Below are 27,148 nucleotides of genomic sequence, written 5' to 3' on the forward strand. Positions count from 1 at the left end.
GAGGCACATGTCTAAGCTGTTGCCGAGTAATGGGGTGTATGTACTCCATCACCCACCATCTCTCTGTAGAGGGGACCTCCACCTTCCTGTTCTCCACCTTCCTCTTTTTCTTGGCTTATAAAGCTGATTTGTAAATCTCATGCACCTGGGCACACACACTGACATGTCTTCTGGCTTCCGGTGTTCATTTTTCTTTCTCCCCAGCCATAAAGAGAAAACAGGTGCTTGTTTTAATTTACTGGATAATCTTTGGGGACTTCTGACTTGTTTTCCTATTTCCTCTAGCAAATTATGCTGGAGGGTAATTTGTCAGTCTCTTTTGCTCTGGTTTTTTGTTAGGGTTTTCTTATACATCTTTCACTGGTAGTGCTGGCTGCGCCGTGCCTCTCTGTGCTCCCCTATAGGCCACTCCGACTCCTCAATCGTGGAGGCTTCAGTGAGCCAGCATCCAGGCTTGGGGCACTATTCTGCCTGCCAGGTCCAATCTTTGAGGTGCAGACTGGGATCCAGGTGTCTCTGAGCCTGGGAGCATGTGCCTGCTCCAATAGCTTCATGAAAGCATGGCGTGTCTCAGCTTGGCTCCTCATAGAGCTTCAAGTATGAGCTCTTCACCCCGCTGACCAGGACATGGTGCTGCTCTCCACCACCGGCCTACTCCAGCACTCCCATACGACAAAGAGGCCGCCCTGCCTGGTGCCCAGAGCTGATCATTTTAAATAGGGGCTTAGTTCCTCCCATTCTGCCCTCAGTCAGACATATTTGCCCTCTCCATTATGTCTCATGGAGAGCTCAGGCTCCAGGAAATGTCTAAAAGGTCTTAGCTGTACCCATAAGCAGAGCTCTACTCCAGGAGGAAGAAAGGGAAGGGGGTAGTGCCACAAGCAAGCTACCCCTGGGAACTGGAACCTTGCAAAAATGTTACGAGGGGGCAGGAAGTTAATTCTAGTCCCTGGAGAGGTCAGTGCCACCAAAAACTAGATACACCAGATACCCAGGAAAGTGAGCATAAGTCAGTGACCTTAAAATTACAACAGTTATCATCTATAATGCTTAAGCTGCCTAACCTTGTTAAAAAAAGGGGGGGGCAACAGTCTGGAAAGCTAGTGTCATTAACAGAGTATTACTAATCTCAGACTCTTATATCTGGATGCATAATACACAGATATTCCTGAGAAGTTCTTCAACTTCTTGTCTCAGTCAGGTTTCACACCAGTGATAAAAAGTGCCCCTGGAATGGGAATTTACTTACTGCTCTTGGTGGCGGCCTGAACAACTTCCAGGTAAGAGGTAGGGTCATCTGCTCTGATGTAGGAGTCGATGGCTTCCTTCACCAAGTCCTTCTGAAGCTGTGCTTGGGCCAGCTGACTCCACACAGCAGGCTCATTGCATTTTTCTGCAAACTCGTATGCTCGGTCTAGGTTTCCAATATTCTCAATCAGAACCTAGAGGTTACAAGAGGACTTGCTTTTCCACAACACCTAGTCAGCTCCAAAGTGCAGAAAAATCTGTTTGGTTGCCTATTCTGCCTAGAGTTGCATGACCATTTCAACACAGCTGGGCACTAGGTGAGTGAACCGATGAAAAGATAAGAGTTGGTAGATTAGGGGGTGGTCCTAGACAGAGAAGAGACATTCTAATAGAAAGGTATAAAGAAATGGAAATGTTGTGGTGTGTGCCTGTAATCCCATTGACGCAGGAGGACTGCATGTTTGAGGTCAGCCTCAGCTTTCAGATCATAAGATTCACAGGCAAGTATAGAAGAATGGTAAAGGAAGAAGCAAGAAAAGTGAAGAATATTTGTAAAAGGAGTAATTACAGTGATATGTCCTGTGGTTTATAATTGATTTGGAGATAAAACCATAAAAGAGGACTGAGGATGTAGCTCAGTGGTAGAGCACTTGCTTTCCATGTGTGAGGCACTAGCCTAGATGCATAGCACTACAAAAAATCTAAAATAAAGTCTCACAGGGAAGATGGGTACTTTGGTGGAAGGATAGGCAGAAAGGGCTGGAAGGATTGCTCTGGGAGCTTAACCTTAGATACTGAATGGTTCCTGTAACTTGGGAGCATAGGTAGATGAAGCATGATGGTGGTAAAAAGCTAAGGTATGAGAACCTCCAAAAATCAAACACCCAAGTCACCAGGGCTGACCTCAGTACCGTAGGTACCTAAGTCCAGAAGAGTGCCATGGAGCAGAAGGAATAACAGCAGAGAAGGTGAAGGCAAGGAGATGACAGGCTGGGAAGAGCAGAGAGAAGTACAAGCATCCAAGAGATACACTGGATGACCTGAATGTCTGATACCCTCTGTGAATGACAAGGCCCTGAGATGAATCATGCAGTGCAGCACAGCATGGGCTTAAGACAACATGCCTGCAGCAGCCCACCTGGATCGCTGAGGCATTCACACCAAACTTGTAGAAGATGGTGAAGGCCTCCTCGTACAGCACACTACTGATGGCAATGCTTGCGATGTCTGCAGCATCATAGTTGTCGAGGCGGCTGATATACTCCATGACCCGTGTTCGATCTGCCTTGATGGCAGTCAGGATCAGCAGATTCTGGAGATTCCTGAGAAGAGGAAGTGCTCAGCATGATGCCCAGGAATGAAGGCCCCACACAGCAGACCAAGATCCCTAACTTTTTTTTTTAAAAAAAGTAACTAATACACATACATGATTGATAAGTAGATACAATAGAATATTTGTGCAGCAAATGGAATCTAAAGAGAAATAATATGGCAATGTCTTGGGAAAGCACCACTAAGAGAATCAACATGGGCAGTTACTGTGAGGGTGGCTCTGCCTTCATAGGAGCCCAGCATCTGTTCCCCACTTCAAAAGTAACAATCTTCTTAACGGTGTCTACTGCTCTTTGTGATCCTTTATAGTTTTACCACATCTTCTACACTCCTAAATAATACAGGTAATTTTTTTCACAAAAATGTGAAAAAAATCAATGTAATGCATCACATATCAAGAAACTAAAAAAAAATACCACAAGATCATTATCAAATGATTCAGAAAAAGCATGTGACAAAATCCAGTAACTGTTAGTGATAAAAATTCTCAACAAAAAATAGAAAGGAACTTCTTCAGTCTAATGAAGGACATCAACCAAATCTCAGAACTAACATTATCAGTAATAGTGAGACACTGGATGCTTTCTTCTAGGATCAGGAACAAGACAAGGATGTCCACTTCTACCACTTCTCTTTAACATTACACAGGAGGTTTAATTCAAAGCATAAAATGATATGAAAGCATCTAGATCAGGAAGAAATAAAACTGTCCCAATTTGCATGATTGATTTTTAAAAATCTCATTTGAATCTATAAAAAAAATCCCCAAAATTAATGTTTGGCAAGGTTGTAGAATATAAAGTCAACATACAAAAATTAACTGTATTTCTATATATGAGCAATGTTTAGTGATATACAATTGTTAAGTTAAAAAACCCACAACAAACTATTTCATAGCTCTAAAACTGTGGAATATTTAGAAATATTTAATAAAACATGTACATAATCTGTACGTCAAAAACTGTAACTTGCTGAAGAAAGCAATGAGCTATTTAATAAATGGAGAGACATACTGCTTTCATAGACTCTCTACAGTAAAAGATGTAAATTTCCCCTAAATTAAATTGGTACACAGATTTCATGAAATTCCAATCAAAGTCTCAGCAGATTTTCTTGTAAACTCACAAGCTTATTCTAGGAATTGGAATAGCTAAAACAATTTTGAAAAAAAATGAAGCTGAGGGAATCATATTACCTGATCAACTGATTTTTTAATAATTATTTTTTAGTTGTAGTTGGACACAATACCATTATTTTATCTATTTATTTTTATGTGGTGCTGAGGATGGAACCCATGGCCTCACACGTGTTAGGCAAGTGCTACTGCTGAGGCATAGCCCCAGCCCTGATCAACTGATTTTTGACAAAAGATAAAAAAGCACTTCAACAGAGATAGGACAATAGTCAATAAATAATGCTGGAATGACTGAATAGTCATATGTAAAAAGATGAACCTCACCCTAAACATTATACCTTATTGGATATTAGACCATAGAACTATATTATAAAATGAAAAAATACTCAACTTTTAGAAGAAACACAGGGAAAATATCTTTCTGATCTGGGATTAGGCACAGAATTCTTAAATTTAACACCAAATCACAGCCCCCCAAAAGTTTATGACTTGGGCTGGGGCTATAGCTCAGTGGTAGAGCACCTGCCCTGCATGTGTGAGACACTGGATTTGATCCTCAGCACCACATAAAAATAAATAAATAAAGATATCATGTTTACCAAAAACTAAAAAAAACTTTTAAAAAGTTCATGAATTGGACTTTATCAAAATTAAAACTGGCTGTTGAGACAACTCAGTGTTACAGCACTTGGTTAGCAAGCACCAGACTCTAGGTTTAATTCCCATCACAACTCTAAGAGAACAAACAGGGGAATTACAGAGTGAGAAAAATATATGTTAAATTACATTTAATAAAGGGCTTGAAACTCTCAAACTGAAAAAAAAAAATCAACCCAACTGAAAAAGATTCGAAGTAACATTTCACCAAGAAGGATATGTGGATGTTAAATAAGCACATAAAAATTTTTCAGCATCTTTAGCCATTAGGGAAATGCAAATTAAAACCACAATGATACAGTTACCAATAAATCCAAGTACAGGAAATATTTCTAAATGGTAATATACCATTCTACATTTGAAAATGAGAAAAGATTAATTTTATAGGAAAAATACAGAATTCTAATCATGAAGATACTTTGAGCACAACTTTTTTAAGAGCAATTTTTCATACTCAATTGCTCTGGCCCTTTGTCAAAAGTCAATTGATCATATTCTATAGATTATTTCTGTACTCTCTATTCTGTTCCATTGATCTATGTCGGTTGCATTGGAGTAATTTTGAGGTTAATTTACAAGAAAATGGACAGAAAAAATATATTAGTTTTATTATGAAAATTCAAAAAACATATTTTGTATTTCAATGAATATTAAAGAATGGGTAAAACTCTTCAAAAACAAACAACAACAACCAAAAAAAAAAAAAAAAACCCACAATGATATGCTACTATATACTTATTAAAATGGCTAAAATAAAAAACACTGATAATACCAAGTGCTGGTGAAGACGCAGAGCAACTGGAACTCTCACATATTGCTGGTGGGAATGCAAAATGTTACAGCCATTCTGGAAAACAACAGTTTGGCAGTTTCTTAAACAGTTAAACACACACAAAGCAGATGACCCAGTGATTACTGGGTATAAAACCTGGACACAAATGTATTCATATTTACCCCAACTGAAAATAACTCAAATGTCCTTCAGTGGGTGAACAGTTAAACAAACTATGGTACATTCATATAACAAAATATCATTCAGCAATTAAAAAAATAAACTACTGATGCATACAATATCTTGGATGAATCTGAAAGACATTATGCTGAGTGAAAAAGCCAGTCTCAAAAGAGTACATACTGTGTGATTCTATTTATATGACATTCTGGAGAAGGCAAAACAAGAGCGATGGGTGGTTGCCAGGTGTTAGAAACTGGAGGTTGAAGAGAAATGTAACTATACAGGGTGGCTAGCACAGAGTTGAAGGTGATGATACTATTCTGCATCCTGATTGTGGTAGTCATATGAATCTATAGAAGTGTTAAAATTCCTAGTACTATACATAATCCCAACTCTTGGTCAATTTTACTGTATGGTGATTAAAAGAAAAAGAAAAGAAAAATAAAAAAATAAAGCTAAAGTTAGTTCTTAAGATTCATTCATGCAGCTGGGCGCAGTTGCGCATACCTATAATCCCAGTGGCTTGGGAGGCTGAGACAGGAGGATTGCAAGTTCAAAGCCAGCCTCAGAAAAATCGAGGTGCTAAGCAATTCAGTGAGACTATCTATAAATAAAATACAAAATAGTGCTGGGTATATGGTCCACCATGCGGCCTGCGCAATGGTTTCATTAATGAGGTTCTTGGCATAAAAGTTAGCTAGAAGAGATCAAAATAAAACACACAGACTCAGTTACCTTATTTCTATTGCCAGGTCCCAGACGGCTCCCCTCTCTGGCTCCGACCTCTAACCGCCCAGCAGGGCAGCAAGGATTACTCAGGGCTAGCAGGAGAGAGAGAGAGAGCACGCCAGGGAGTAGCCTTTTATTGGGGAACAAGAAATTCAGGGGATAATTCCATCCAATGAAGGTTGAGGGGGGACTGCACTCCAAGGTCAGGGTCAGTGATTGGGCCCCCAGGGTCAGTGGTCAGTCACACCCCCACACGGACGGGTTCTCTCATCAGGAAAGGGCCGGGAAAGTTCCGACACAGCCAGAAGCCTCAGACCAAAACCGGGAGTCACCCAGTCACGTGTGAAAATGGCTCCCCATAATATGGCTCAGTGGGTAAGTGCCCCTGAGTTCAATCCCAGCTACTGAAAAAAAAATCATCCATGCAGTTGTATAGTATTCATTTTTTACTGCTACTTGGTATTCTAATTTATGACTATATCAAAATCTATCTATTGATGGTTTTCCAAATTGCTCTAAGATTTTTGCTACTGGAAACCATATTCCTTTAAGTAGTCTTGCACATGTTCTCTAATACATGTGAACTGAGTTCCTTTAGGGTTCGTAACCAAGAGAGGAAGTTGCTGGGTAGATGCTGCTTCTGGCATCAAACTACTTTCTGAGTGTAATGAGCATTTCCAGCAGGGGCATGTAAGAGGCCCGGTTACTTTATATCCTCATCAGTGCTGATCAGGAAAGCTAGACTCCCACTGCTCTGGCAGAAGCAAAGGGTGATGTAGTGTGGCCTCACCCTGTAATTCCTTTATGGCTATTGAGGCTCAATTCTTGCCTGACATTCACTAGATGTCTTTCCTCTCATTAAGGGGCCTGTTGAGAACTCTTTTTTTTTTTTTTTTAATTGGGTTGCTTATGTTTTTCTCTCATTGAATCTGCTGCAAATGTCTTCCTTCCATTTATATTTTCCCTTATCTTTATGATAAAAGTTCTTAATAGTCCTACTGGTTTTTCACTAAAGATTTATGATTTTTTTAATGTGTTCCTGGCTAAATAACTTACTAGATCATAAATACTCTTCAAATATGAAAGGTAATAACGTTATAGTTTTGCATTTTATCTTTAATGTTTTCATAATATGAAAGATTTAAATATTTTAAAAATATTTTCCAACTAGATAACCCAACTATTTATTGAAAAGTTTGTTTCCATCTACATTGCCAGCTTGGTTACAAATACACATTTTAAATAATATGTAGGTATCTATAGCTCTTTTTCTTTTTTTCCGGCAGGGGTGGGGGCCAGAGGACTGGAGAGTGAACCCAGGGGCATTCTGCCTCTGAGCTGCATTCCCAGCCCTTTTATTTTGAGTCAGAAATCTCCCTAAATTTCCAAGGTTGGCCTCAAATTTACAATCCTCTTGCTTCAGTCTCCTGCATCACTGGGATTATAGTGCCTCTACACCCAGCTATTACTTTTTTAATTTTTTGGTCGTGGGATTTGAATCCACAGGAGCTTTACCACTTAGTAATATCCCTAGCCCTTTTAAATTTTGAGACAGGGTCTTGCTAAGTTGCTGAGGCTGGTCTTGAACTTGCAATTCTCCTGGAAGGCTCTTCATTCTATTATAATGGTCTATCTCTCCCTTTCTTTGCCAAAATCATTATGCCTTCTTTAGTTTTACAGTAATTGTAGATTAGGATTAGTACTTTACCACCCTAACACCCATTTTGACCTCTTGGGTAATTAATTATTTGTTTTAGTAGGATCTTGACTATTTTTGGCTTTTATATATATAAAGTTCCCTAAGTAAATAAATAGGGATTACTGGCATTGCATCAGATTTGACTGATATGGGTAAAACTGATGTCTTTAGTCAGGGTCTTCTGATCATGAATTACACCAGGCTGTTAACTATGGCTGAGTGAAAAGGACTGTAGAAGTTCACTTTGTTCTTTACTGTCTTCTGGTTGTTTTTTTCTCTAATAAGCCTGTCTACTTATTGAATTATAATTCAATTATATGTAAATTAATTTAAGTAAACTTAGAATGCAATTAACTGTCAACAGTTATATTTACTTCAAAATACATTTACTATTGTGTTTTTTATATATATACTTTTTCTTTTGAACACAGGATCCTTTTAATATATTTATTTTTAAAAATTTAATTGTTCTATCACTACTTGGAGAGGTATATTAATATTTACCTATATGATGAACTTGCTTTTCTCCTTATAGCTATCAATTTCTGTTTCCTTATATTTTGAGGTTGTATTATTAAGTGCATATGTTTGGAATAATCTTCCTGATGATGAAATCTTTCATCATTATGCACTTGGCCCTCTTTACATCAATAATGCTTTTTACTTTAAGGTCTATTTTATGTATTATTAATATAACATATATATACAAGTGTTTTTGGGTTTGGCATTTACCTATATTATTTTTTCATTCTTTTATTTTTGACTCCCTTATGTTTTACCAACAATATGTTCATGGTTTTGTTTCTTTATCTAATTTGGAGCATCTGAAGTCTTGTATTTGTAATATGTGATCCATTTACACTTAATATAATTACTGCCATATGTAGATTTACTTCTACCATCCCTTTTTTTTCTTCTTCTTTTTTTGGTGGTGCTGGGGATTACCGTTTCATTTTATCTTTGCAATGTGTTCCTACCTTTTCTTTTTTCTTCATCTCCTTTCTTAGCCTTCTTTTTGGTTGATAATTTTCTTTTATTTTTTTTCAGTACTAGTTATTGAATCTCAGGGGTGATTTACCACAGAGATATATCCCCAGTTCTTTTTTTAAAAAAATTAGGGACAGGGTCTTGCTAAGTTGCTGAAGTTGAGGTTGAAACTGCAATCCTCCTGCCTCAGTCTTCTGAGTTTCTGGGATTAGAGGCAGGCACCACTGCACTTGGCTAGATTGATAATTTTCTCATTCCATTTCTTTCATTCTTCAACTAGTTTAGAAGTTAGGTACTCTGGTCTTTTCATGGTTCTGCTTGAAATTTTAACATGAATAACTAACTCATAAAAGACTAAAGTTAGTTATTATATTTATCTTTAAAAGGACCCTAAAATATTACCTACCAACTTATATTCAAGCTATTATCAATTTTTATTCCCTTTTTTCTACCCATGATTTTTTTCTTTATATAGTCAATACTATTTTGTTCTTTGTTCCTTCTTTTTTAAAAAAATATTTATTTTTTAGTTGAACACAATATCTTTATTTATTTATTTTTTATATGGTGCTGCAGATCGAACCCAGGGCCTTGCATGTGCTAGGCGAGAGCTCTACTGCTGAGCCACAACCCCAGCCCCTCTTTATTCCTTCTTATCCCCACATGGGACTGCTTCCTTCTGCCTAAAAGACACTTGTTAGTATTTCCTTTAGCATACGTCTGTTATTCACAAAGTTTTTCATTAAATCTCTATAAAGAGACCTCTATTTTACCTTTCTCTTAATTTATAAAAGTATACAGTTCTAAGTTGATAGTTACTTTTTATGTGTGTGATGCTAGGAATCAAACCCAGGACCTTGCACAAGCTAGGCATACAATTTTTTTTTTTAGTTGGGTGTGGTAGAGCTCATCTCTAATACCAGCCATTGGGGAGGCTAAGGCAGGAGGATAGCAAGTCCAAGACCAGCACAGGAAACTTAGCAGGACCCTGTATCAAAATACAATAAAAAGGGATAAGATGCAGCTCAGTAATAAAATGCCTCTTGGTTTAATTCCCAGTGCAAAAAAAAAATTTTTTTTTTCTCCTCGGGATCTGATCTATCGAGCTTCCTAAATCTGAAAGCTATAATCTTGTCAATTTTGTAAAATCACCATAATTCTTTCCCTGCAAATAGCATCTTTCATTCTAGGCTTTTTCTGATGTTCTGACTAGATTTCCTTTCAACCTCTGCATCTCTTAAACCTTTTCACATTTTCTTTTCATACTTTTTTGGCTATACTTGTATATTTTCTTCAAATCTATCTCCCCAAACATTTATTCTGTAATGGTGCTAAACACATTGAGGTTTACTTCAAAATAAATGTGTGTGTGTCTCAGTTAGTTGGTCCTTTGAAAAATCTGCTTGATCGTTTTTTTGATATTTAAAAACTTTACAGATAGCTGGATGTGGTATTGATTGCATGCCTGTAATTCTAGCTACTGGGGAGTCTGAGGTAGAAGGATGGCAAGTTTGAGGCCGGACTTGGTAAAGAATGAAAGATTCTATCTCAAAGTAAAAAAATAAAAAAAGGTTTGGGGATAAACCCAGTGATAAAGTACCTCTGAGTTCAATCCCCTGTATTGAGGGAAAAAATTTACATGTAATTTTACATTCTATGCTTGATAATCCCAATGTCTACATTTTTGCACGTCTCATTCTACTGTTACTGTAGGCTCTTACTAAAGTTGCTTTGTTTCTCTGTGAATTCTGTCAATTTTTTAAAAATATTTTTTTAGTTGTAGATGGACACAATACCTTTATTTTATTTATTTATCTTTTATGTGGTGCTGAGGATGGAACCCAGTGCCTCACATGTGCTAGGCAAGCACTCTACCACTAAGCCACAACCCCAGCCCCTGTCAATGTTTTTATTATGAATTCATTATTTCTTGGAATGCTTTCTGTTAGAAATCTTTGTATTTGTCTTTGGCAGAGATCTTAGGATGCTTCCTGAAAATTCCTGACTTGAAGATTTCTAATACTATGTTAAAAGTAAAATTTTTGTTAAAACCCATGAAAGGGCCAGCTTATTGGGGTCAGTTTTGTTCTCGTAGTCTAGCATTGTGAACCCAGGTATGGTGCTTTTTATATTTTATTTAGAGACAGGGTCTCACTGAATTGCTTTAGGGCCTTGCTAAATTGCTGAGGCTGGCCTTGAACTTGTGATCCTCTTGCCTCAGCCTCCTGAGCCATTAGGATTACAGGTATGTGCCACTGTGCCTGGCTTCTTTACTGTTTTGATTTGGCTGGTCTTTCTCAGCAGAGGGCTAAATAATTCTTAGTTTATCTTTGTTTTCAGGGTTTTTTTTCCCCTTCCCTTTTATTAGATGTCACATCTTTTTTTTCTTTTTTGTACTGGGGATTTAACTCAAGGGCACTTTACCACTGAGCCACATCCCCACATCCCCAGTCCTTTTTATTTTTATTTTGAGACAACTTGATGCAGTAGAACTCATCTCTAATACCAGTCATTGGGGAGGCTAAGGATTAAAGTCAATTCAAATGATCTTTGAAAGACCTTGCTATGTTGCTAAGGCTGGCCTTGAACTTGTGATCTTCCTGTTTCAGGCTCCTAAGTCACAGGAATTACAGGAGTGAGCCATTGTGCCTGGTGGCTAGATGTCACATCTTTTGTAGGCCCTTAGCCTTTGTCTCTTTGTCCCCTATTGTGAGAACCACAGCCTGGGCTCAACAGCGTTTGGCAAAACTCAACCTGTGTTCTTTTTGAGTTCTTGCTATCATCATCATTATCATTTTCTAATTGCAGACTTCATTATTTACTTGCTGCACACTGTTTCTGATTTTTTTTAACTCCAAAACTTGTTTTGTTTTTAATTCACCTATAATTTGGAGTTTTTCCAGTGATAGGATCTGCCCAAGTCTCTAGGTACCTGATCTGTACTGCTGCCAATCCAGGCTGTTTTCATTTATGTCTACTGAAATAGTCACAGAAAGAAGAGCAAGAATGTGAAAGTCTCTCTGCATCTGTGAAAAGTAGCAGTGTTCATGGAGGCAGCAGAGTCAGAGTCATCTGGAAGCATCTTGAAGCACCCACAAGCCAACACCTACCATCAAAGGAAGTAGGTCAGACAGCAAGGTAGAATACCCTAACTACTCTGGGTGCCTTCTTTCTGGTACTCTCTTATCAATCTGGGCTTATGATTCTATTGAAATATGCAGTAATCACACATTCCATATTTACCATGCAGCATTTACAAATTTAAAAACATAAAACTTACATACATTCCTTTCTGTAATACCATAGCCCTCGAAAGTCTTTCTGGACTATAAAATCTTATAATTAAATCTTTACACCAGGATTTATAATGTGAACACATTACAACCTGACAGATTCTGATGATGATTTTAAAGTGGCAACATACTAGCTGAAGCTGCATACAACAGAAGCCACTGAGAACCACAGGTTCTCATCAAATGTTAGCTTTCCTTCTCTGAGCATTGAGATTACAGAACAGTGGGAACTAGAATAACAAAGCCTTCTTGCAACAATTAAAATAAGATAAGGGAAGGGTGAACTGAAGACATAGGAGGTAGTAAAAAGGCTGACTGGGGAGTAGTTGATGGATGAGTGAAGCAAGACAAGATTATTACAAAATGTGACTATTGAGAAGATGTCTAAATTTAGCCGTGGCGGTGGCCTCCCCGGCACACCATTACCTGTGCTCACTGAAGACAGAATTATCCAGAACAATCTTCTCCAGTAGTTCAATCAATTCATTAGGGAGGTCAGCTGTCATAAAGGCTTTGACAGTGACTGAAACCTCTTCAGGATCCTGTGTTTCTGATAATGCTGTTTGTACCACCTGGTTTTAAGAAATATTTGAAAGAACCTGATTAAAGTCAATTCAAGACTATCTTTGAAGTAAAAAAGAAGGGGAGAATTCCTCCAAGATGATCTGGAGCAGACACAGAGAAAAATGGGCAGTTTTCTCAAGGAAAAAAGGGAAGAGAACTTAGAAAAGTCAACTTTAGGGAATTCTGTTTTCCAATTTTGACAATTAGTTTTTCTCTCACAAAAGGGCAACAGACTTTCATCTCTGTTCCAATGATTACACTAAGTGTATTCCAAAGCAAATAACTCAGTGTACTAAGTAGATATTTGAAATGCACATTTGCTGTTACCTTTCTTATGTAAGGCCACCATTCATAACAAACTTGGCCCCTGTTTCTCTAATGAAGACACTGCAGAGGCCTCCAGCAGCTTCTTGCTAACAGAGGGCACTGTCACTGCTGTGGCACAGTACACTTTCAGGGAATGCATCACATGCAATTGGAGCTATAGAGCCTTGACACCAGAAGCCACTGAGAACCACAATCTAAAAAAAAAAAAAAAAACCAACAGAAGACTGGCCATGCCACTCCTCATCCAATTACCAGTGACTCATCTACCAAAAAACTAACAAACAGGAAAAAAAGACACTTTTCCAAAGAGTGGGTGTTCTCGATAACAGCAAATTAGAAGATTAGCAGTGTTCTCTTTGCACTTGTACCAGGGGTCTTTAATGACTTTGGGGATCTACAATTTTTGCTGTTTCTGGTGTTCCTCAGAGGCAGGTAACAGCAGTGTATTAATTAGAAAGAACAAACAGCTAGGGAGGTCTCAGAGCTGACATGCCTCTGGCCACAAAACAGGACTAAAAGAAGCCTCTCAAGGGAGCCCAGTCCACCCCTCAGATGGCCTCTGTGTACTCAATGGCACCATGAAAGGTGGAAGTTCTATCTCTGAGTAGTTTACAATCACAATAAACATGCTAAGGAGTTAAGGGAGAAGGAGCCATTGCAGCAGCCAAGTAATCAAAAGGAGTAAACTTGAGGGAGAGGGGCGCTGTGGCACAGCACACCAAGTCCATCCAAAGAAGAGACACACTTTGTGGCATCTCAACAGTGACACTTGTCAGTTCTTGAAAATCTTAGTGTAAATATATATACCCCCACAGGTTGTTTTAAGGGCAAAAATAAATTTCTACCTTTTACTTGAATTAACACAGGATGTCCAATGAAGGCTACCTCAGGACACTCACTGCTTCCTTAAGGAATTTGTATAAAATTCTCCTTTAGACACCGAAAGCAGTCTGCCTCTGTCATGTACTCCATGAGAGGAGCATTATAGTTGAGTGTCCTACCAGGAGGTGACTACAGATGATCAATTAGAGCAGACATAATGACTAGCCCAGCAGCTTCACATAGAAAAAAGGATACATGGGGCCCTGCTGGCTCTAGTTTGGTGCAGTGTCAAAGCTGCTTTCTCAAGAACCAACATGAGGGTATCTGGTGGGTGACTACACCTAAAGAAACATCTGATGTCTGTGAACTTGGAGATAGATCCTTATGGAATCTAAATGAACTTTGTCCCAAGCCCTTTGTTGCTCAAAGTTTTAGGAGATTTGAATGAAGTACATTAAGTCTTCAGGCAAATTTCAACATTGATAAGTCTGAAGTTGCCTTAATATTCAAAATAATATGGGTTTCTGTAAGTCTAAAAGTGTTTCAAAATAAAAAGTTTACTTAAAAATGGCATAGGCTTGAAGGAACTATAGACAGAAAATAAGGAAGTTAGTAGAGATAAGGTAAAATCTGGCCCTTGAGTTTAAAGTACCTGACCAGCATGTTGTTAGGTATCCAAGTAAGGCTGGGACTTTATTGAATATATGCTCATCGTTGAAGCCACTTGGATAAGGGTTTTAATACCACATTGGTCTTGGCTATCCCTCAACAGTATGCTCAGCAGCCTTGTTGTCCTAAGGACTACAGAAACACTGTTAATGTCTGCAAGGTTGTGACAGGTGGTATGGGAAGTTCACCCAGAGGTGGAGGCAAATCTTTCTTCCCCTTGCCACTAGGTCACACCTAATAAAGACCCTGACCCTAGCACCATATTCCAGCTCCAAGGAGGTACTGTATAGTCAAAAGGACATGGGGTTGACTAGATGTTGAGAATCACTCAACTTATGTCAACAGGGGGCTGAGTTGGAAAAACACCTCAGGATCTAGCATGCAGATCCTGTCATCAAGTATTCTTTTGTAGGGGCGGCACAGCCATGTTTCAGATACAAGGGTAAACTCTGTAACCTTAGCTAATAAACAACTCCAAGTCAATTCACCCTTGGAAATCAAGCCTTTTCTAGGCAAGCTGACTTGTGCAGGGCAGTGGGTTTGTAAGAGCTATATGTTTAAATATAACAACGAACCAGTCACTTGGCCCACAAGATGAATAGTGGGCAAAATTCAGGCATGCATATACCCGCTTTCTGTGTCTCACCTGGTCAATTAGGTGTCTCCTAGATGGGTTGGTCTCTGCAAGGACACGGGTCCACAGCTCTGGATCCTTCCTGCGTACCAGGTAGCGGGCCTCACTTTTGAACAGAGAATTTTCATTGCAAACCTGAAATGAGTACACATATGTGCTACTTAGGAGGGTATATCCCAGTGAGTTCCTTCTCCCTGATACTTATATGGACAGTTGGGACTCAGGCAAGGCTTTGAGAAGTGATGAGCAGAAACCCACAGGATTAATACTGCACTCCTCAGAGAGATTAAGTACCTCCAATCACCTCTTAGTTTGCAATCACTCACAGGGAAGTGTCACGTCTCTGGCCTGTACAACCTTCTGTGATTATGGGCATGTCTATACCTTACTGTGTGATTCACCACCATTAAATACAGAAAACTCCTGAACACTTAAAATGTAGTGTGCAGCTGAGGAACTCAATTTTTAATTTTAATTAAAATTAAAATTAAATTAAATTTTAAATTAAATACTCAACTGTAGGTAGCTCCAAATCATCTCTAAAGTTTCATCTGTGTACCTAGAACTGGTATAAAACAGTATATTCACTGAAATGTTTCAAGGTCAGAAACTTTAAAATGTGCTTTCATTGACTAACTTTGAGATCCTTCTCTGAATACTGTAATAGATTTTCAAATTATTGATTATCCACTGGGATATTCCACCATGTGAAGTATTTGCTAAATCTTGGGGAGAAACATATCCTGATAGGCACAGGGCTGGGATATGTGTATGTAAGTGAAGGCAACATGGGCTGCCTGTGTGGGATGGCAGGAGGCCAAAGTAGACTGGCAAAGTGCTAACCATACAGAGGCCCTGCCCTAAAGTCATACTGCAGCCCTCTCTTGAACAGAGCAGTCCTGAATGAGTATCTCTTTCCTAGCACACTTGGCCTTACTAAAAGGGTTAGCACCTCATGGAACAGATGAGTGCTAAGATCTCTAAGCAGCCATTAAACTATGCTTTAATAAAAAGGGAGTAAATTAAGCCAAAAAGTGGCTAACTGGTATCAAACAAATGAACGTCCCAGCTTTATAAAACCAGTTCCCCCAAGACTTTCAGGTGAGTGGTTATATTCACTCATCCCTGTCAATTCTGTCTAAAAACTAGGGCAGAAGGAGAAGCTGGTAACTGCTCTTCATCTTCAACTCTCCTCATATACACTCTAACATACACCGCACCTGGTTGTTGAGTATATATATACTACGAGACCTGAGCTGCTGAGAACAAATAGACCAAATGAGCTTATAGATGAAAAAACACTAGATTCAACCACATGAGATTTCTGGATTTGTAGGTCAAGTGGTAGTAGTTTATACAGTTTACCCTAAACACATAAGTACATATACATACATCCCAACCTGGGCAGATATAAGCAGAAGACCTGGTGAATGTTTTTCAAGGAGGGGGCAGCAAGGGCTAGGTGGGTTAGGGAACAGGTGAGGGAGGGCATCTGAAAAGTTACTCTAAGAAGGGGGCAGTACAAGGGCCCTTAGGACAGGAGACACTGGAGGACTACAGGTCATGCCAGGTGGGGCTGCAAGAGGGGAAGCAGGCTGGGTCAATGGGGGGAAGGAGGTGGTCCACAGATCAGATTAAATTCAATTTTGCCCTCAAGTCACCAGATAACTAATGACTGTAAGCAGAGGGGTGATGGGTCAGATTCAGTGCTAGTGAAGCCTACAGATACAACAGGACATAAGGAGATCACAAAAAGGTATCAAAATTATTAAACAACTAAATGTATGGAAATGAACTTCAGACCCATCATCTCTGGGTACACAAATTCCCAATCAGCCCCTATTAGGCTTCTCTGGGAAGTCAGAGAGACACAGGAAGCCAAGTATATTTTCTGCCTACCTGGATGAGCTCTAGGTCACACTGTCCCCGCTCATAGGCAATGCAGGCCAGATGTGGGTCCCGCTTCTCACAGTACTGGCCCACCACACTGCTATCATAGTAGGCATTCTCTCTCAAAAAGCGCTCAGGGCTATTGTTGCTGTCAATGTAGATTTTAGCTAGTGCATTATGAGTGGCAGGCTCTTCACAGCTTTCATGAATCCGAGACTCCAGCCAGGGAAGAAGCAATTTGAGCCTTTGAAAAAAGTAGATACTGTGAAACTCTCAAAGCTGTGATCAGGTATCTCTAGGGTAACCCTGGGCTTTGAGGATTGATTCTTTTTTTAAAAATTTTTTTTTTTTAGTTGTCAATGGATCTTTATTTATATGCAGTGCTGAGAATCAAACTCAGTGCCTCATACATGCTAGGCAAGTGCTCTACCACTGAGCTATAACCCCAGCCCTGAGGGTTGATTCTTGAAACAACAAACAAACAATCTCTTACTCTATTTATTTCAGGTTGCTCCAGGGATAAAGACAGACCTAGCTTCCAAATATAAAGTTTTACCCCATTGTCTTCAGTACCAACAGCAACTAACTCACTCCTACACCTAAGATGTATACACAAAAGAGAGACAAAAATAGTCTTGGGGACTAAAGACCAACCAATAAGGCATTTTTGAGAAGGAGAGACTTAACAACAAATACCAGAATCCAGGGGCAAGAGAAGATACCAAGTAAAAAAACCTTACCTGTTTCTTTTTTCTACTTCAGCCACCAGCTCATCAGTAGAGAACTGTCCTCTCACCACCATGATTAAGTTTTTAATTACTTCTTCAGAACAATCCACATCAAGCAGCCCTCCAACCACAGCTGGGAGACGGCTAGGGTTGACCTAGAAGAATCAAGGTGGCAAGTTCAGCACTGCAGACAACAGAATTGCTATAAGCCCCCCAAGACTTGTACAGTGTGGCAAAAACCTATTTTGGACTGAACTGTGTCCCATTCAAAGTTCATTTGTCAAAGCCCTATCCATGTTAAGACTGAATTTGGAGACAGGACCTTTAAAGAGTAATTAATGTCATGTATGGTTATACTACTGGTGCAACTCTACACTATGTACAGCTAGGGGGGCAAAAATAAATAAATAAAGAGGTAATTAATGTTGAGGATGGGGCCCTAATCCAATAGGACTGGTGTCCTTATAAGAAATGCATGTGCACAAAGGAAAGACCATGTGAGGATGCAGTGCTGAGGTAGCTATCTGCAGGCCCGAAAAAGAGCCCTTACTAGAAACCAACTCAGCCAATACCTTGGGCTTGGACTTTCAACCTCCAGAAACTGTGATAAATAAATTTCTGTTGTTTAAGCTGCTCAATCTATGGTACTCTATTCTGGCAGCCTGAGCAAACTAATACACTACCCTTCAAAGTGAAATTTCTAAAATGTTCAGGAGTCAAGAGGCAGCCTCTGAGGTGTAGACTATTATCACTGTCTGAGGCCTAAGGGCATCTAGGTGTCACCCTGGGAGTCCGCAGTGTCCCTCTGAATGGTACCTTCTGAACGTAGATCTCAATGTACTTCTGCAGGTTGTTGTGGTATAAATACAGGACAAGGTCATGCACAAAGTCAAAGCGGTCACACACAATGATGAGGGGGAGCTGGTCTGTGAGCTTAGCCTCCTGAGGGATAGAGAGAAGAGAATAGGTCAGGCAGTGAGGGACCCCACAGAGTCAGACCTAGCCTGTGCAACAGTGATCCTGCAGGGAATGTACAAGGAGACTTTGCTCTAGATAGGCTGACATTTAAGGCATTTACATTGTGAGAATGTAGTGTTTGTTTTGGGAAACAAGTGGGGGGAAGGTAATAGTATTTGGCTAAAAACAAGAGATCTCTGCTAAATTTGACAATAACTTTCCAAATTTATGCAAATCCAAACATCTTTTGGGTTGAGACAAGCAGCTCATTATGTGGAAACCCAACATAGGTCAGGCTGCCCACCAGAATAGTTCATTTGCAATTGCTGGATGTGGTGGCACATGCCTATAATCCCAGTGGCTTGGGAGGCTGAGGCAGGAGGATCGAAAGTTCAAAGCTAGCCTCAGCAACTCAGTGAGATCCTGTCTCTAAATAAAATACAAAAAATAGGGCTGGGGATGTGGCTAAGTGGTCAAGTGCCCTTGATTTCATCCCTAAACACCCGCTCCAAAAAAGAATAGTTCATCTGCAATAAAGTCACAGCCCAAGGAAATGCCAGCCTAGTGGGGTGAGGTAGTGGGGGAGCTGTTCACACACTCAGACTCAGTTCCTAAACAATAGTTTATCAGGAGAGTCAATAGGCCACCATAATCACATTAATCTTTATTTGGACCCACTCCTAGATCACCTTTCCCAGGTTCCCTAGAGTTTCAGGTGAGGTCACATAACCTCATTTCCTTCAAGGGAACATGAACCAAAGTGTTACCTGCGACCTTCAGAACTTAGCCATAAAAGCCACCAATGAAATGTACTCTTCCCTTCCACCAATTGACAGGGAAGGCAACATTCAAGGCAAAGTACTGAATATGGCAAAACAGTTATATGCCAATCCTTCAAAGGATGGTGGCATGGAAAGCCATATCACTCAAACTCACGGCTATCCAGGACTGTTGCATGAGAAATAGGCTTCTTATTTTGTTCTTTTTTTTTTTCGGCACAAGGAATTGAACCCAGAGGTGCTTAACCACTGAAAGACATTCCCAACCTTTTAAATTTTTTGACAGGATATCACTGAATTGCTTAGGGCCTTGCTAAGTTGATGAAGCTGGCCTCAAATTTGTAATTCTCCTGCCTCAGCTCCTGAGTTGCCGGGATTACAGGTGTTGTCACCAAGCCCAGTTTGCTAATTGTTCTTTATGCCTCTAACACTGACTGGTCTATTTGTTATTGCAGCTTTACCACACATAACCAACAGGGGCGCAGTTGGGATGCTGCTGAAATAAAATGCAGTAATGAATTAACTGCTGCCACCTGCATGATGGATAACTAGAGCTGGACAGCCTCTAGTTTCTTTCTCCTTCAAAGGGTTCTCTTAATGATGAGTGGAGTCCTCTAAGAATATTAGACCATCATAAAGTAGAGATTTGTCACTGGGTGTTAAGGGAATAAAGGCAAGACAAACTCAGCTTAGTACTTCTTAGGACTTCTGGCCAGGTCTATCACCCCTTGAAAGCAGCTTGTCAGGGAAGGCATGCCTGGACATACCTTTAGGAAATTCTTCACCCTATCTGGGTAATAGTAGCTGCTCTCGCGGCATATTCTCTCCACCTCCTTGATCTGCCCTGTCTTGCAGGCAGCCTGAATGTACTTCAAATGCACATCTGGGTCTTGGCTAAAGTTCACAATTGAGCCCAGGAAGTAGAAGAGGCCTATAAATAGAGACTGTTTCATGTTTACCCTCCTAACATTCATTTGTCTTCTCTTTGGCAGTTGCTCACTTTCTCTTGATCACCCCACCCACAACGACCCACTCTTCAGACCCACTCAGACTTCTTCATCTATGTAAAGTTTGTGTGCCTTGCCATCTCTCTAAAACATCTAGTCAGGCCCCCAGCCTGAACCCAACAAAGCCACCCTTCCTGGAATTCTTTTGGTGAAATTACCACAAAAGGGCAAAGGATGGCAACCAGATAGGCCTCATCTGCAATCAACAAGGTAACACCACAAAGTGATGGACCCTCTACTGTGGGCTTTCACTTGGAAGAGGACAAAAGAGTTGCCTTGTCAGGGCTGCTCAGACCAGATACCAGGCCCTTTCACTGGTACCCAGAACCACAATTACAGAATTTCAGATGAATTCTGCACTAAGCTGTCCTACATGGAGATACAAGGTTCTACAAAGACTTCAAGGATATTAGGGGAATTATAAGTACCCCCATCCCACTACCAACCAACTTGCTTTTTTTCTTTGAAAATACCAAAAAGGTTACATAAGTTGAATATACCCCTGAGAGAAAAGTAATATTCTGCTCTTGACTGAACATGTAAGGCAGTCAGAATTGCATCCTGCCTAACTTTACAGGAAGACTCTTCTATGTTGCATGAGTGAATAGCAACACATAAGAAGACAGGTGTCATCATAAGGCAGGGTCTGCCCAGGGCTGCATGATTTACCTTCATAACTCTTGAAGGATTCAAAAAGCTCTACCAAGGACTGTGTGCCCAGCTGTTCATGGTACTTAGAAGCCACCTGCACACACAGCTGAAGGTTCTGTCTGAAGTTAGCAGACAACATGGCATGTAGACACTCCATGGAATCCTCCACCGACAAGGAACCAAAGAAATTGACAAGCCACTGAGGATAAGGAAGAGTTGTAAATGTTACTAAATAACTGGATCATTCCCATCCCCACCCTAAATGTCAAAAGTGTAAAGAATTCTCACTTAATAAGACCAAAAAGCACCTATCTATCATGGTAAAAAGTGGGAGCAAGGAATAAATTTAGGATAAAACCCTGACCTAAACTGTTTATCCTAGTATATCCTACAGTTGATTCTAAAACTATTCTGTAATTGGAACACAGTAGCTCTTTTAGTTTTTACTGATGATTCAGACAGTCTTGCTAGGTTGTCAATGTTAAAATGTTATCATTATTCCTGTTATTAGAATAAGTCAAAGGTGAAAGAAAGATGACATGGACCCCAGACATGTTGATGGGCAGGTGAGGATTGTGTGTACAGTAAAGCATGGCAGGCTCATGCCTGGTCTCACAAACCACCCACAGGACACATTTGGGAGCATGTGATATGAATGACCATATAGACACCAGTAACAAGGGGAGTGCCCCAGTGGTGCACTGTACCTCAGGATTGAGAAGATGGGTGTGGACTACAGCCCTCTTGATGTCATTGATGTCACTGTAGTGCTCTAGCGCCCGTTGCAGGAGGCCTGCCTTCTCACAAAGCTGGGCAATATGGATTCGATCATAATGTGTAAACATCTGATTTCCAAGGATGGCATCTGCAACCTGTGAAATATCAACTTCAGTAAGAAAACCTGATTGATGGCAGTAAATTTTAAACAGCAGCTGATCAACTGTACCCTACCCCCCCCCCCAGGGTAGTGTGTAGCTCAGGAACCAGTGCTTATATCCATGCTTCCATGGTAGCTGCAGTGTTAGTGGTTCCCTATCAGAGCTCTAGCTGTCCTTCAAGTCATCTTTTGCACAAGGCTCTATTTTCCCATGTTGTGAGCCAGGCCTAGCTCTGCAACATGGGAAAATAGAGCCTTGTGCAAAAGATGACTTGAAGGACAGCTAGAGCTCTGATAGGCTGGAGTCAGGCATGTAAGAAATACTGAGGCTCCATAAAACACTATTATTGGGATCCTGTTGCAGTTTTTCAGCAATTACATCTTTTTTATTAGAGCTTTATGGTTACATAGTAGTTGGGTTCAGCAATTACATTTTTATGGGTTTTCTATAGCAAGATCAGTGGAAGGGCTCAATTCTACCACACCTTCTTTTAATTCTCAGATGAGTCAGAATTAGATCTGAAAGTAACAAATCCTATTTGTTTACTAGACTTCTCTATTGAATTAAAGGCGGAATTAGGAATGGAACTTAAAACAATAAATACTCCTGGAATTATTTTTTATAAAGAGATAAGGTCCTTTATTTCAAGATGTAGATTGGGGGTGGAGTTAGAAGTAATTGGTTAGGTTTGGGGAGTGGTTGAAGGTGAAGATGAGGTGGTTTGAGTTGCATGTGGTTGGGGTGGAGATTAGGTTGGTTATAAGGTATAGGATATAGGATATGGCTAGGGTTATAGTTTGGGAATTAGGGTTGTTGTTAGCACTAGTTGTTATTGGTTAGTGTATATGTTACAGGGTTATAGTATAATGGTTTAGATTTCATAGTTTAGGTTTGATGTTTGGATAGGGTCAAGTGATTAGAGGTCAGAGCTGGAGAGAGGGGGATGGAGAGGATGATGTAGATAGGGTTACAGATATGTTTTGGAATAGGTATTAGAGGTTTAAGAGGTGAAGTCCTGTTATATTTCCCAGGCTGGCCCTGAACTTTTGGGTTTAAGCAACCTTCCTGCCTCAGCCTCCTGAGTAGCTGACATTATAAGTACATGCCACCTAGAAAGAATTTTGATGAGGTTTAAGATTTTTAGTACTCTCTGGACTAAAATGGATATGTCAACACAGCAACTTTGTTGCCTTTCTGAGTGATCTTACCAGTGTCTCTAACCAGTAGTTAGTCTTGACAAGTTGTACTCCTGGGTGCCTTCACCTGCAGCTCAGCACACTCTTTTCCATCCCTTCTAGGATGTGGAACACAAACCCAATAGAGGACTAGATGCATGCACAGTGACTACATACAGTCTATACCACACTGCTCAAGGGTTATGCACACTCTGTATTCCTACAGAATAAAGGATCAAACCAAGTCCTGAGAGGAGAGTTTTTGAATACCTGATACCTGCTTCCCTCTATCCTTTTTTTCTTTTATTTTGGCATAACTATCCTCTTGTTTTTCAATATCTCCCCTTTATCAGAGAAACTGTGTTTTAGAGAACTTAGAGAGATAAGCAAAGACAGAAAGCATCATCCAGTGCTCATCATCCAAAGAAGACTGCCTCACTGTTTCAAGCACTGTGGCCCAAGCCTTTAGTACTATGCCTAGTTGTCAGCTCATCCCTTACAGTGTGGGCACTCTTTGGGGTCTGTATGCTGAGTTTCTGAGTGTTGCTTGGTTTCTATTTACTAAAATCCTTTATGCGTAATCACCAAGTCATAAGAGTTCAAATACATCAAATAGTAAATTACCAATTTTATTTCCTAAAGGCGGGATACGATGGATACACTTAGTAGCTGACTTGTGGATTTGGATAAACTGAGGTAATAGAATAAAGCATGTTAATTACAAATTTCAAAATATTATGTGATTATTAAAGAAAAACAAATCAGAAGACAAATAAGTAATGAACAAGGTGAACTTCTCATACAACCTTGGTCAAACAGCTTTACATTAAATCCTCTATGTCATATATTTATCTCCAATTTCTGCACTATGCATTTATCTCCAAATTTAACCAAAAATAGCAATACATGTGATTTGATCATATGCCCCCATCTTTCAGGTTAAGAAATGATGCCCCAATCACAGTGAGATACCACTGCACCCATTAAGATGGTGGTTATTTAAAAAATAAATGAATAAAAGGAAAAAAGTGTTGGAAAGGACAGAGAAATTGGAACACTTTTGTGTTGCTGACAGAAATATAAAATGCTGAAGCCTCTTGGAATACAGCTCAGTGGTTCCTCAAGAAATTAAATGCAGAATTACAATATGATCTAGCAATTCCACGTTTAGGAGTATATTCAAAAAGATTGAAAGCCAGGTCTTGAAGAGATACTTGTACATTCACGTTCAAAGCAGCATTATTCATAACAGCCAGAATGTGGAAACAACCCAGTGTCCATCAACGGATGAAAGGATAAATAAAATGTAGTATACATATAATATGGAATATATTATGTAGCCTTAACAATGGAATTTAAATGAATTTACAACACATGATATAACATGAATAAAATATTAAAAAGAAAAAAGACAAAAGGACAAATATTTTATGATTTCATTTGTATGAACTATATAGAATAGGCAATTTCATAGAGATAGAAAGCAGAATGATGGCTGCTAGAGGCAGTTCCCTTTTGGGATGATAAAAATATATAGTGATGTTGGTTGCGCAATTTTGTGAATGTCCTCTCTTTTTTTTTTTTTAAGTACTGGGGACTGAACTTAGCACTGAACTTAGCACATACCCGCCCTTTTTATTTTCTTTCTTTCTTTCTTTATTTAAAAGAGAGAGAGAGAGAGAGAGAGAGAGAGAGAGAGAGAGAGAGAGAGAGAGAATTTTTTAATATTTATTTTTTAGTTTTTGGCGGACATAACATCTTTATTTGTATGTGGTGCTGAGGATCGAACCCAGCGCCACGCCCTACTGCTTGAGCCACATCCCCAGTCCCAGCCCTTTTTATTTTATTTTGAGACAGGGTTTCACTGATTTGCTCAGGCTGGGTTTGAACTTGTGATCCTCCTAACTCAGCCTCCTGAGTAGCTGGGATTATGGACATGTACCACCACATCCAGCTCTGTGAATCTTCTTAACATCACTGAATTGCACATTTAAAAACCTAAAATGGTAGATTAGTGTTCTATCTGATTTGTGAGGGGTAAAAATTTGCTCCCAGGATGTGGGCTCTCTGTTCACCTCACAGATTGTTTCTTTTGCTGAGAAGAAACTTTTTAGTTTGATTCCATCCCATTTATTGATTCTTGGTTTTAATTCTTGTGTTATAGGAGTCTTATTAAGGAAGTTGGGGCCTAATCCCACATAATGAAGATTGGGACCTACTTTTTCTTCTATTACACACAGAGTCTCTGGTCTAATTCCTAGGTCCTTGATCCATTTTGAGTTACGTTTTGTGCATGGTGAGAGATAGGGATTTAATTTCATTTTGTTGCACATGGATTTCCAGTTTTCCCAGCATCATTTGTTGAAGATGCTATCTTTTCTCCAGTGCATGTTTTTGGCACCTTTGTCTAATATAAGATAATTGTAATTTTGTGGGTTAGTCTCTGTGTCCTCTATTCTGTACCACTGGTCTACCAGTCTATTTTGGTGCCAATACCATGCTGTTTTTGTTACTATTGCTCTGTACTATAGTTTAAGGTCTGGTATAGCAATGTCACCTGCTTTACTCTTCCTGCTAAGGATTACTTTAGCTATCCTGGGTCTCTTATTTTTACAGATGAATTTCATGATTGCTTTTACTATTTCTATGAGGAATACCATCGGGATTTTGATCAGAATTGCATTAAATCTGTATAGTGCTTTTGGTAGTATGGTCATTTTGATAACATTAATTCTGCCTATCTAAGAGCAAGGTAGATCTTTCCATCTTCTAAGGTCTTCTTTGATTTCTAATTTTAGGGTTCTGTAGTTTTCATTGTATAGATCTTTCACCTATTTCACTAAGTTGATTCCCAAGTATCTTATTTTTTTTTTTTGAGATTACTGTGAATGGGATAGTTTTCCTCATCCTTCTTAGAGGCTTTGTCACTGATATACAGAAATGCCTTTGATCTATGGGTATTGATTTTATATACTGCTACTTTGCTGAATTCATTTACTAGTTCTAGAAGTTTTCTGGTGGAGTTTTTGGGTCTTCTAGGTATAGAATCATATTGTCAGCAAATAATGCTAATTTAAGTTCTTCTTTTCCTATACATAACCCTCTGATTTTTTTCATCTAATTGCTCTGGCCAGTGTTTCAAGAACTATGTTGAATAGAAGTGGTGAAAGAGGACATCCCTGTCTTGTTCCAGTTTTCAGAGGGAATGCCTTCAATTTTTCTCCATTTAGAATGATGTTGGCCTGAGGCTTAGCATAGATAGCCTTTACGATGTTGAGATATGTTCCTGTTATTCCTAGTTTTTCTAGTGTTTTGAACATAAAGGGGTGCTGTATTTTGTCAAATGCTTTTTCTGCATCTATTGAGATGATCATATGATTCTTATCTTTAGGTCTACTGTTGTGATGAATTACCTTCATTAATTTTCGTATGTTGGGATGAATCCCACTTGATCATGGTGCACAATCTTTTTGATATGTTTTTGTATTAGATTTGCCAGAATTTTATTGAGAATTTTTGTATCTATGTTCATGAGAGATATTGGTCTGAAATTTTCAAAGCTAAGCACCAAAAAACCCCAAATAACCCAATTGACAAATGGGCCAAGGACCTGAACAGACACTCTTCAGAAGAAGATATATAATCAATCAACAATAAATGAAAAAATGCTCATCATCTCTTGCAATCAGAGAAATGCATATCAAAACTACTCTAAGGGGCTGGGATTGAGGCTCAGAGGTAGAGTGCTTGCCTAGCACCTGTGAGGCCCTGGGTTCGATCCTCAGCACCTCATAAAAAATAAAATAAAATAAAGATATGTGTCCACCTATAAGTAAAAAATAAATATTAAAAAAAGTACTCTAAGATATCATCTCACTCCAGTCAGAATGGCAGCTATTATGAAAGCAAACAACAATAAGTGTTGGTGAGGATGTGGGGAAAAAGATACACTCATACATTGCTGGTGGGACTGCAAATTGATACAGCCAATATGGAAAGCAGTTTGGAGATTCCTTGGAAATCTGGGAATGG

General features: G+C 39.4%; 1 protein-coding gene across 5 annotated transcripts in view; it reads right to left on the reverse strand.

The window, feature by feature from the left end:
• The window catches only part of Cltcl1 (clathrin heavy chain like 1), a 101,278-nt gene that overhangs the window by 26,028 nt on the left and 48,102 nt on the right, over nt 1-27,148 (reverse strand). For all 5 annotated transcript variants that reach the window (XM_048785130.1, XM_048785128.1, XM_048785129.1 and 2 more), the window contains exons 12-21: nt 21,771-21,935; nt 21,082-21,262; nt 20,173-20,336; nt 18,486-18,611; nt 17,682-17,824; nt 16,951-17,185; nt 15,064-15,186; nt 12,462-12,607; nt 2,387-2,570; nt 1,250-1,442 (exon numbers count right to left, since the gene is read on the reverse strand). In XM_048785130.1, the coding sequence (XP_048641087.1) occupies nt 1,250-1,442; nt 2,387-2,570; nt 12,462-12,607; nt 15,064-15,186; nt 16,951-17,185; nt 17,682-17,824; nt 18,486-18,611; nt 20,173-20,336; nt 21,082-21,262; nt 21,771-21,935 (1,660 nt within the window). The remainder of the gene's footprint in view (nt 1-1,249; nt 1,443-2,386; nt 2,571-12,461; nt 12,608-15,063; nt 15,187-16,950; nt 17,186-17,681; nt 17,825-18,485; nt 18,612-20,172; nt 20,337-21,081; nt 21,263-21,770; nt 21,936-27,148) is intronic.

This window comes from Marmota marmota, unplaced genomic scaffold, assembly GCF_001458135.2.
Source record: "Marmota marmota marmota unplaced genomic scaffold, marMar, whole genome shotgun sequence".
Taxonomy (NCBI): domain Eukaryota; kingdom Metazoa; phylum Chordata; class Mammalia; order Rodentia; family Sciuridae; genus Marmota; species Marmota marmota.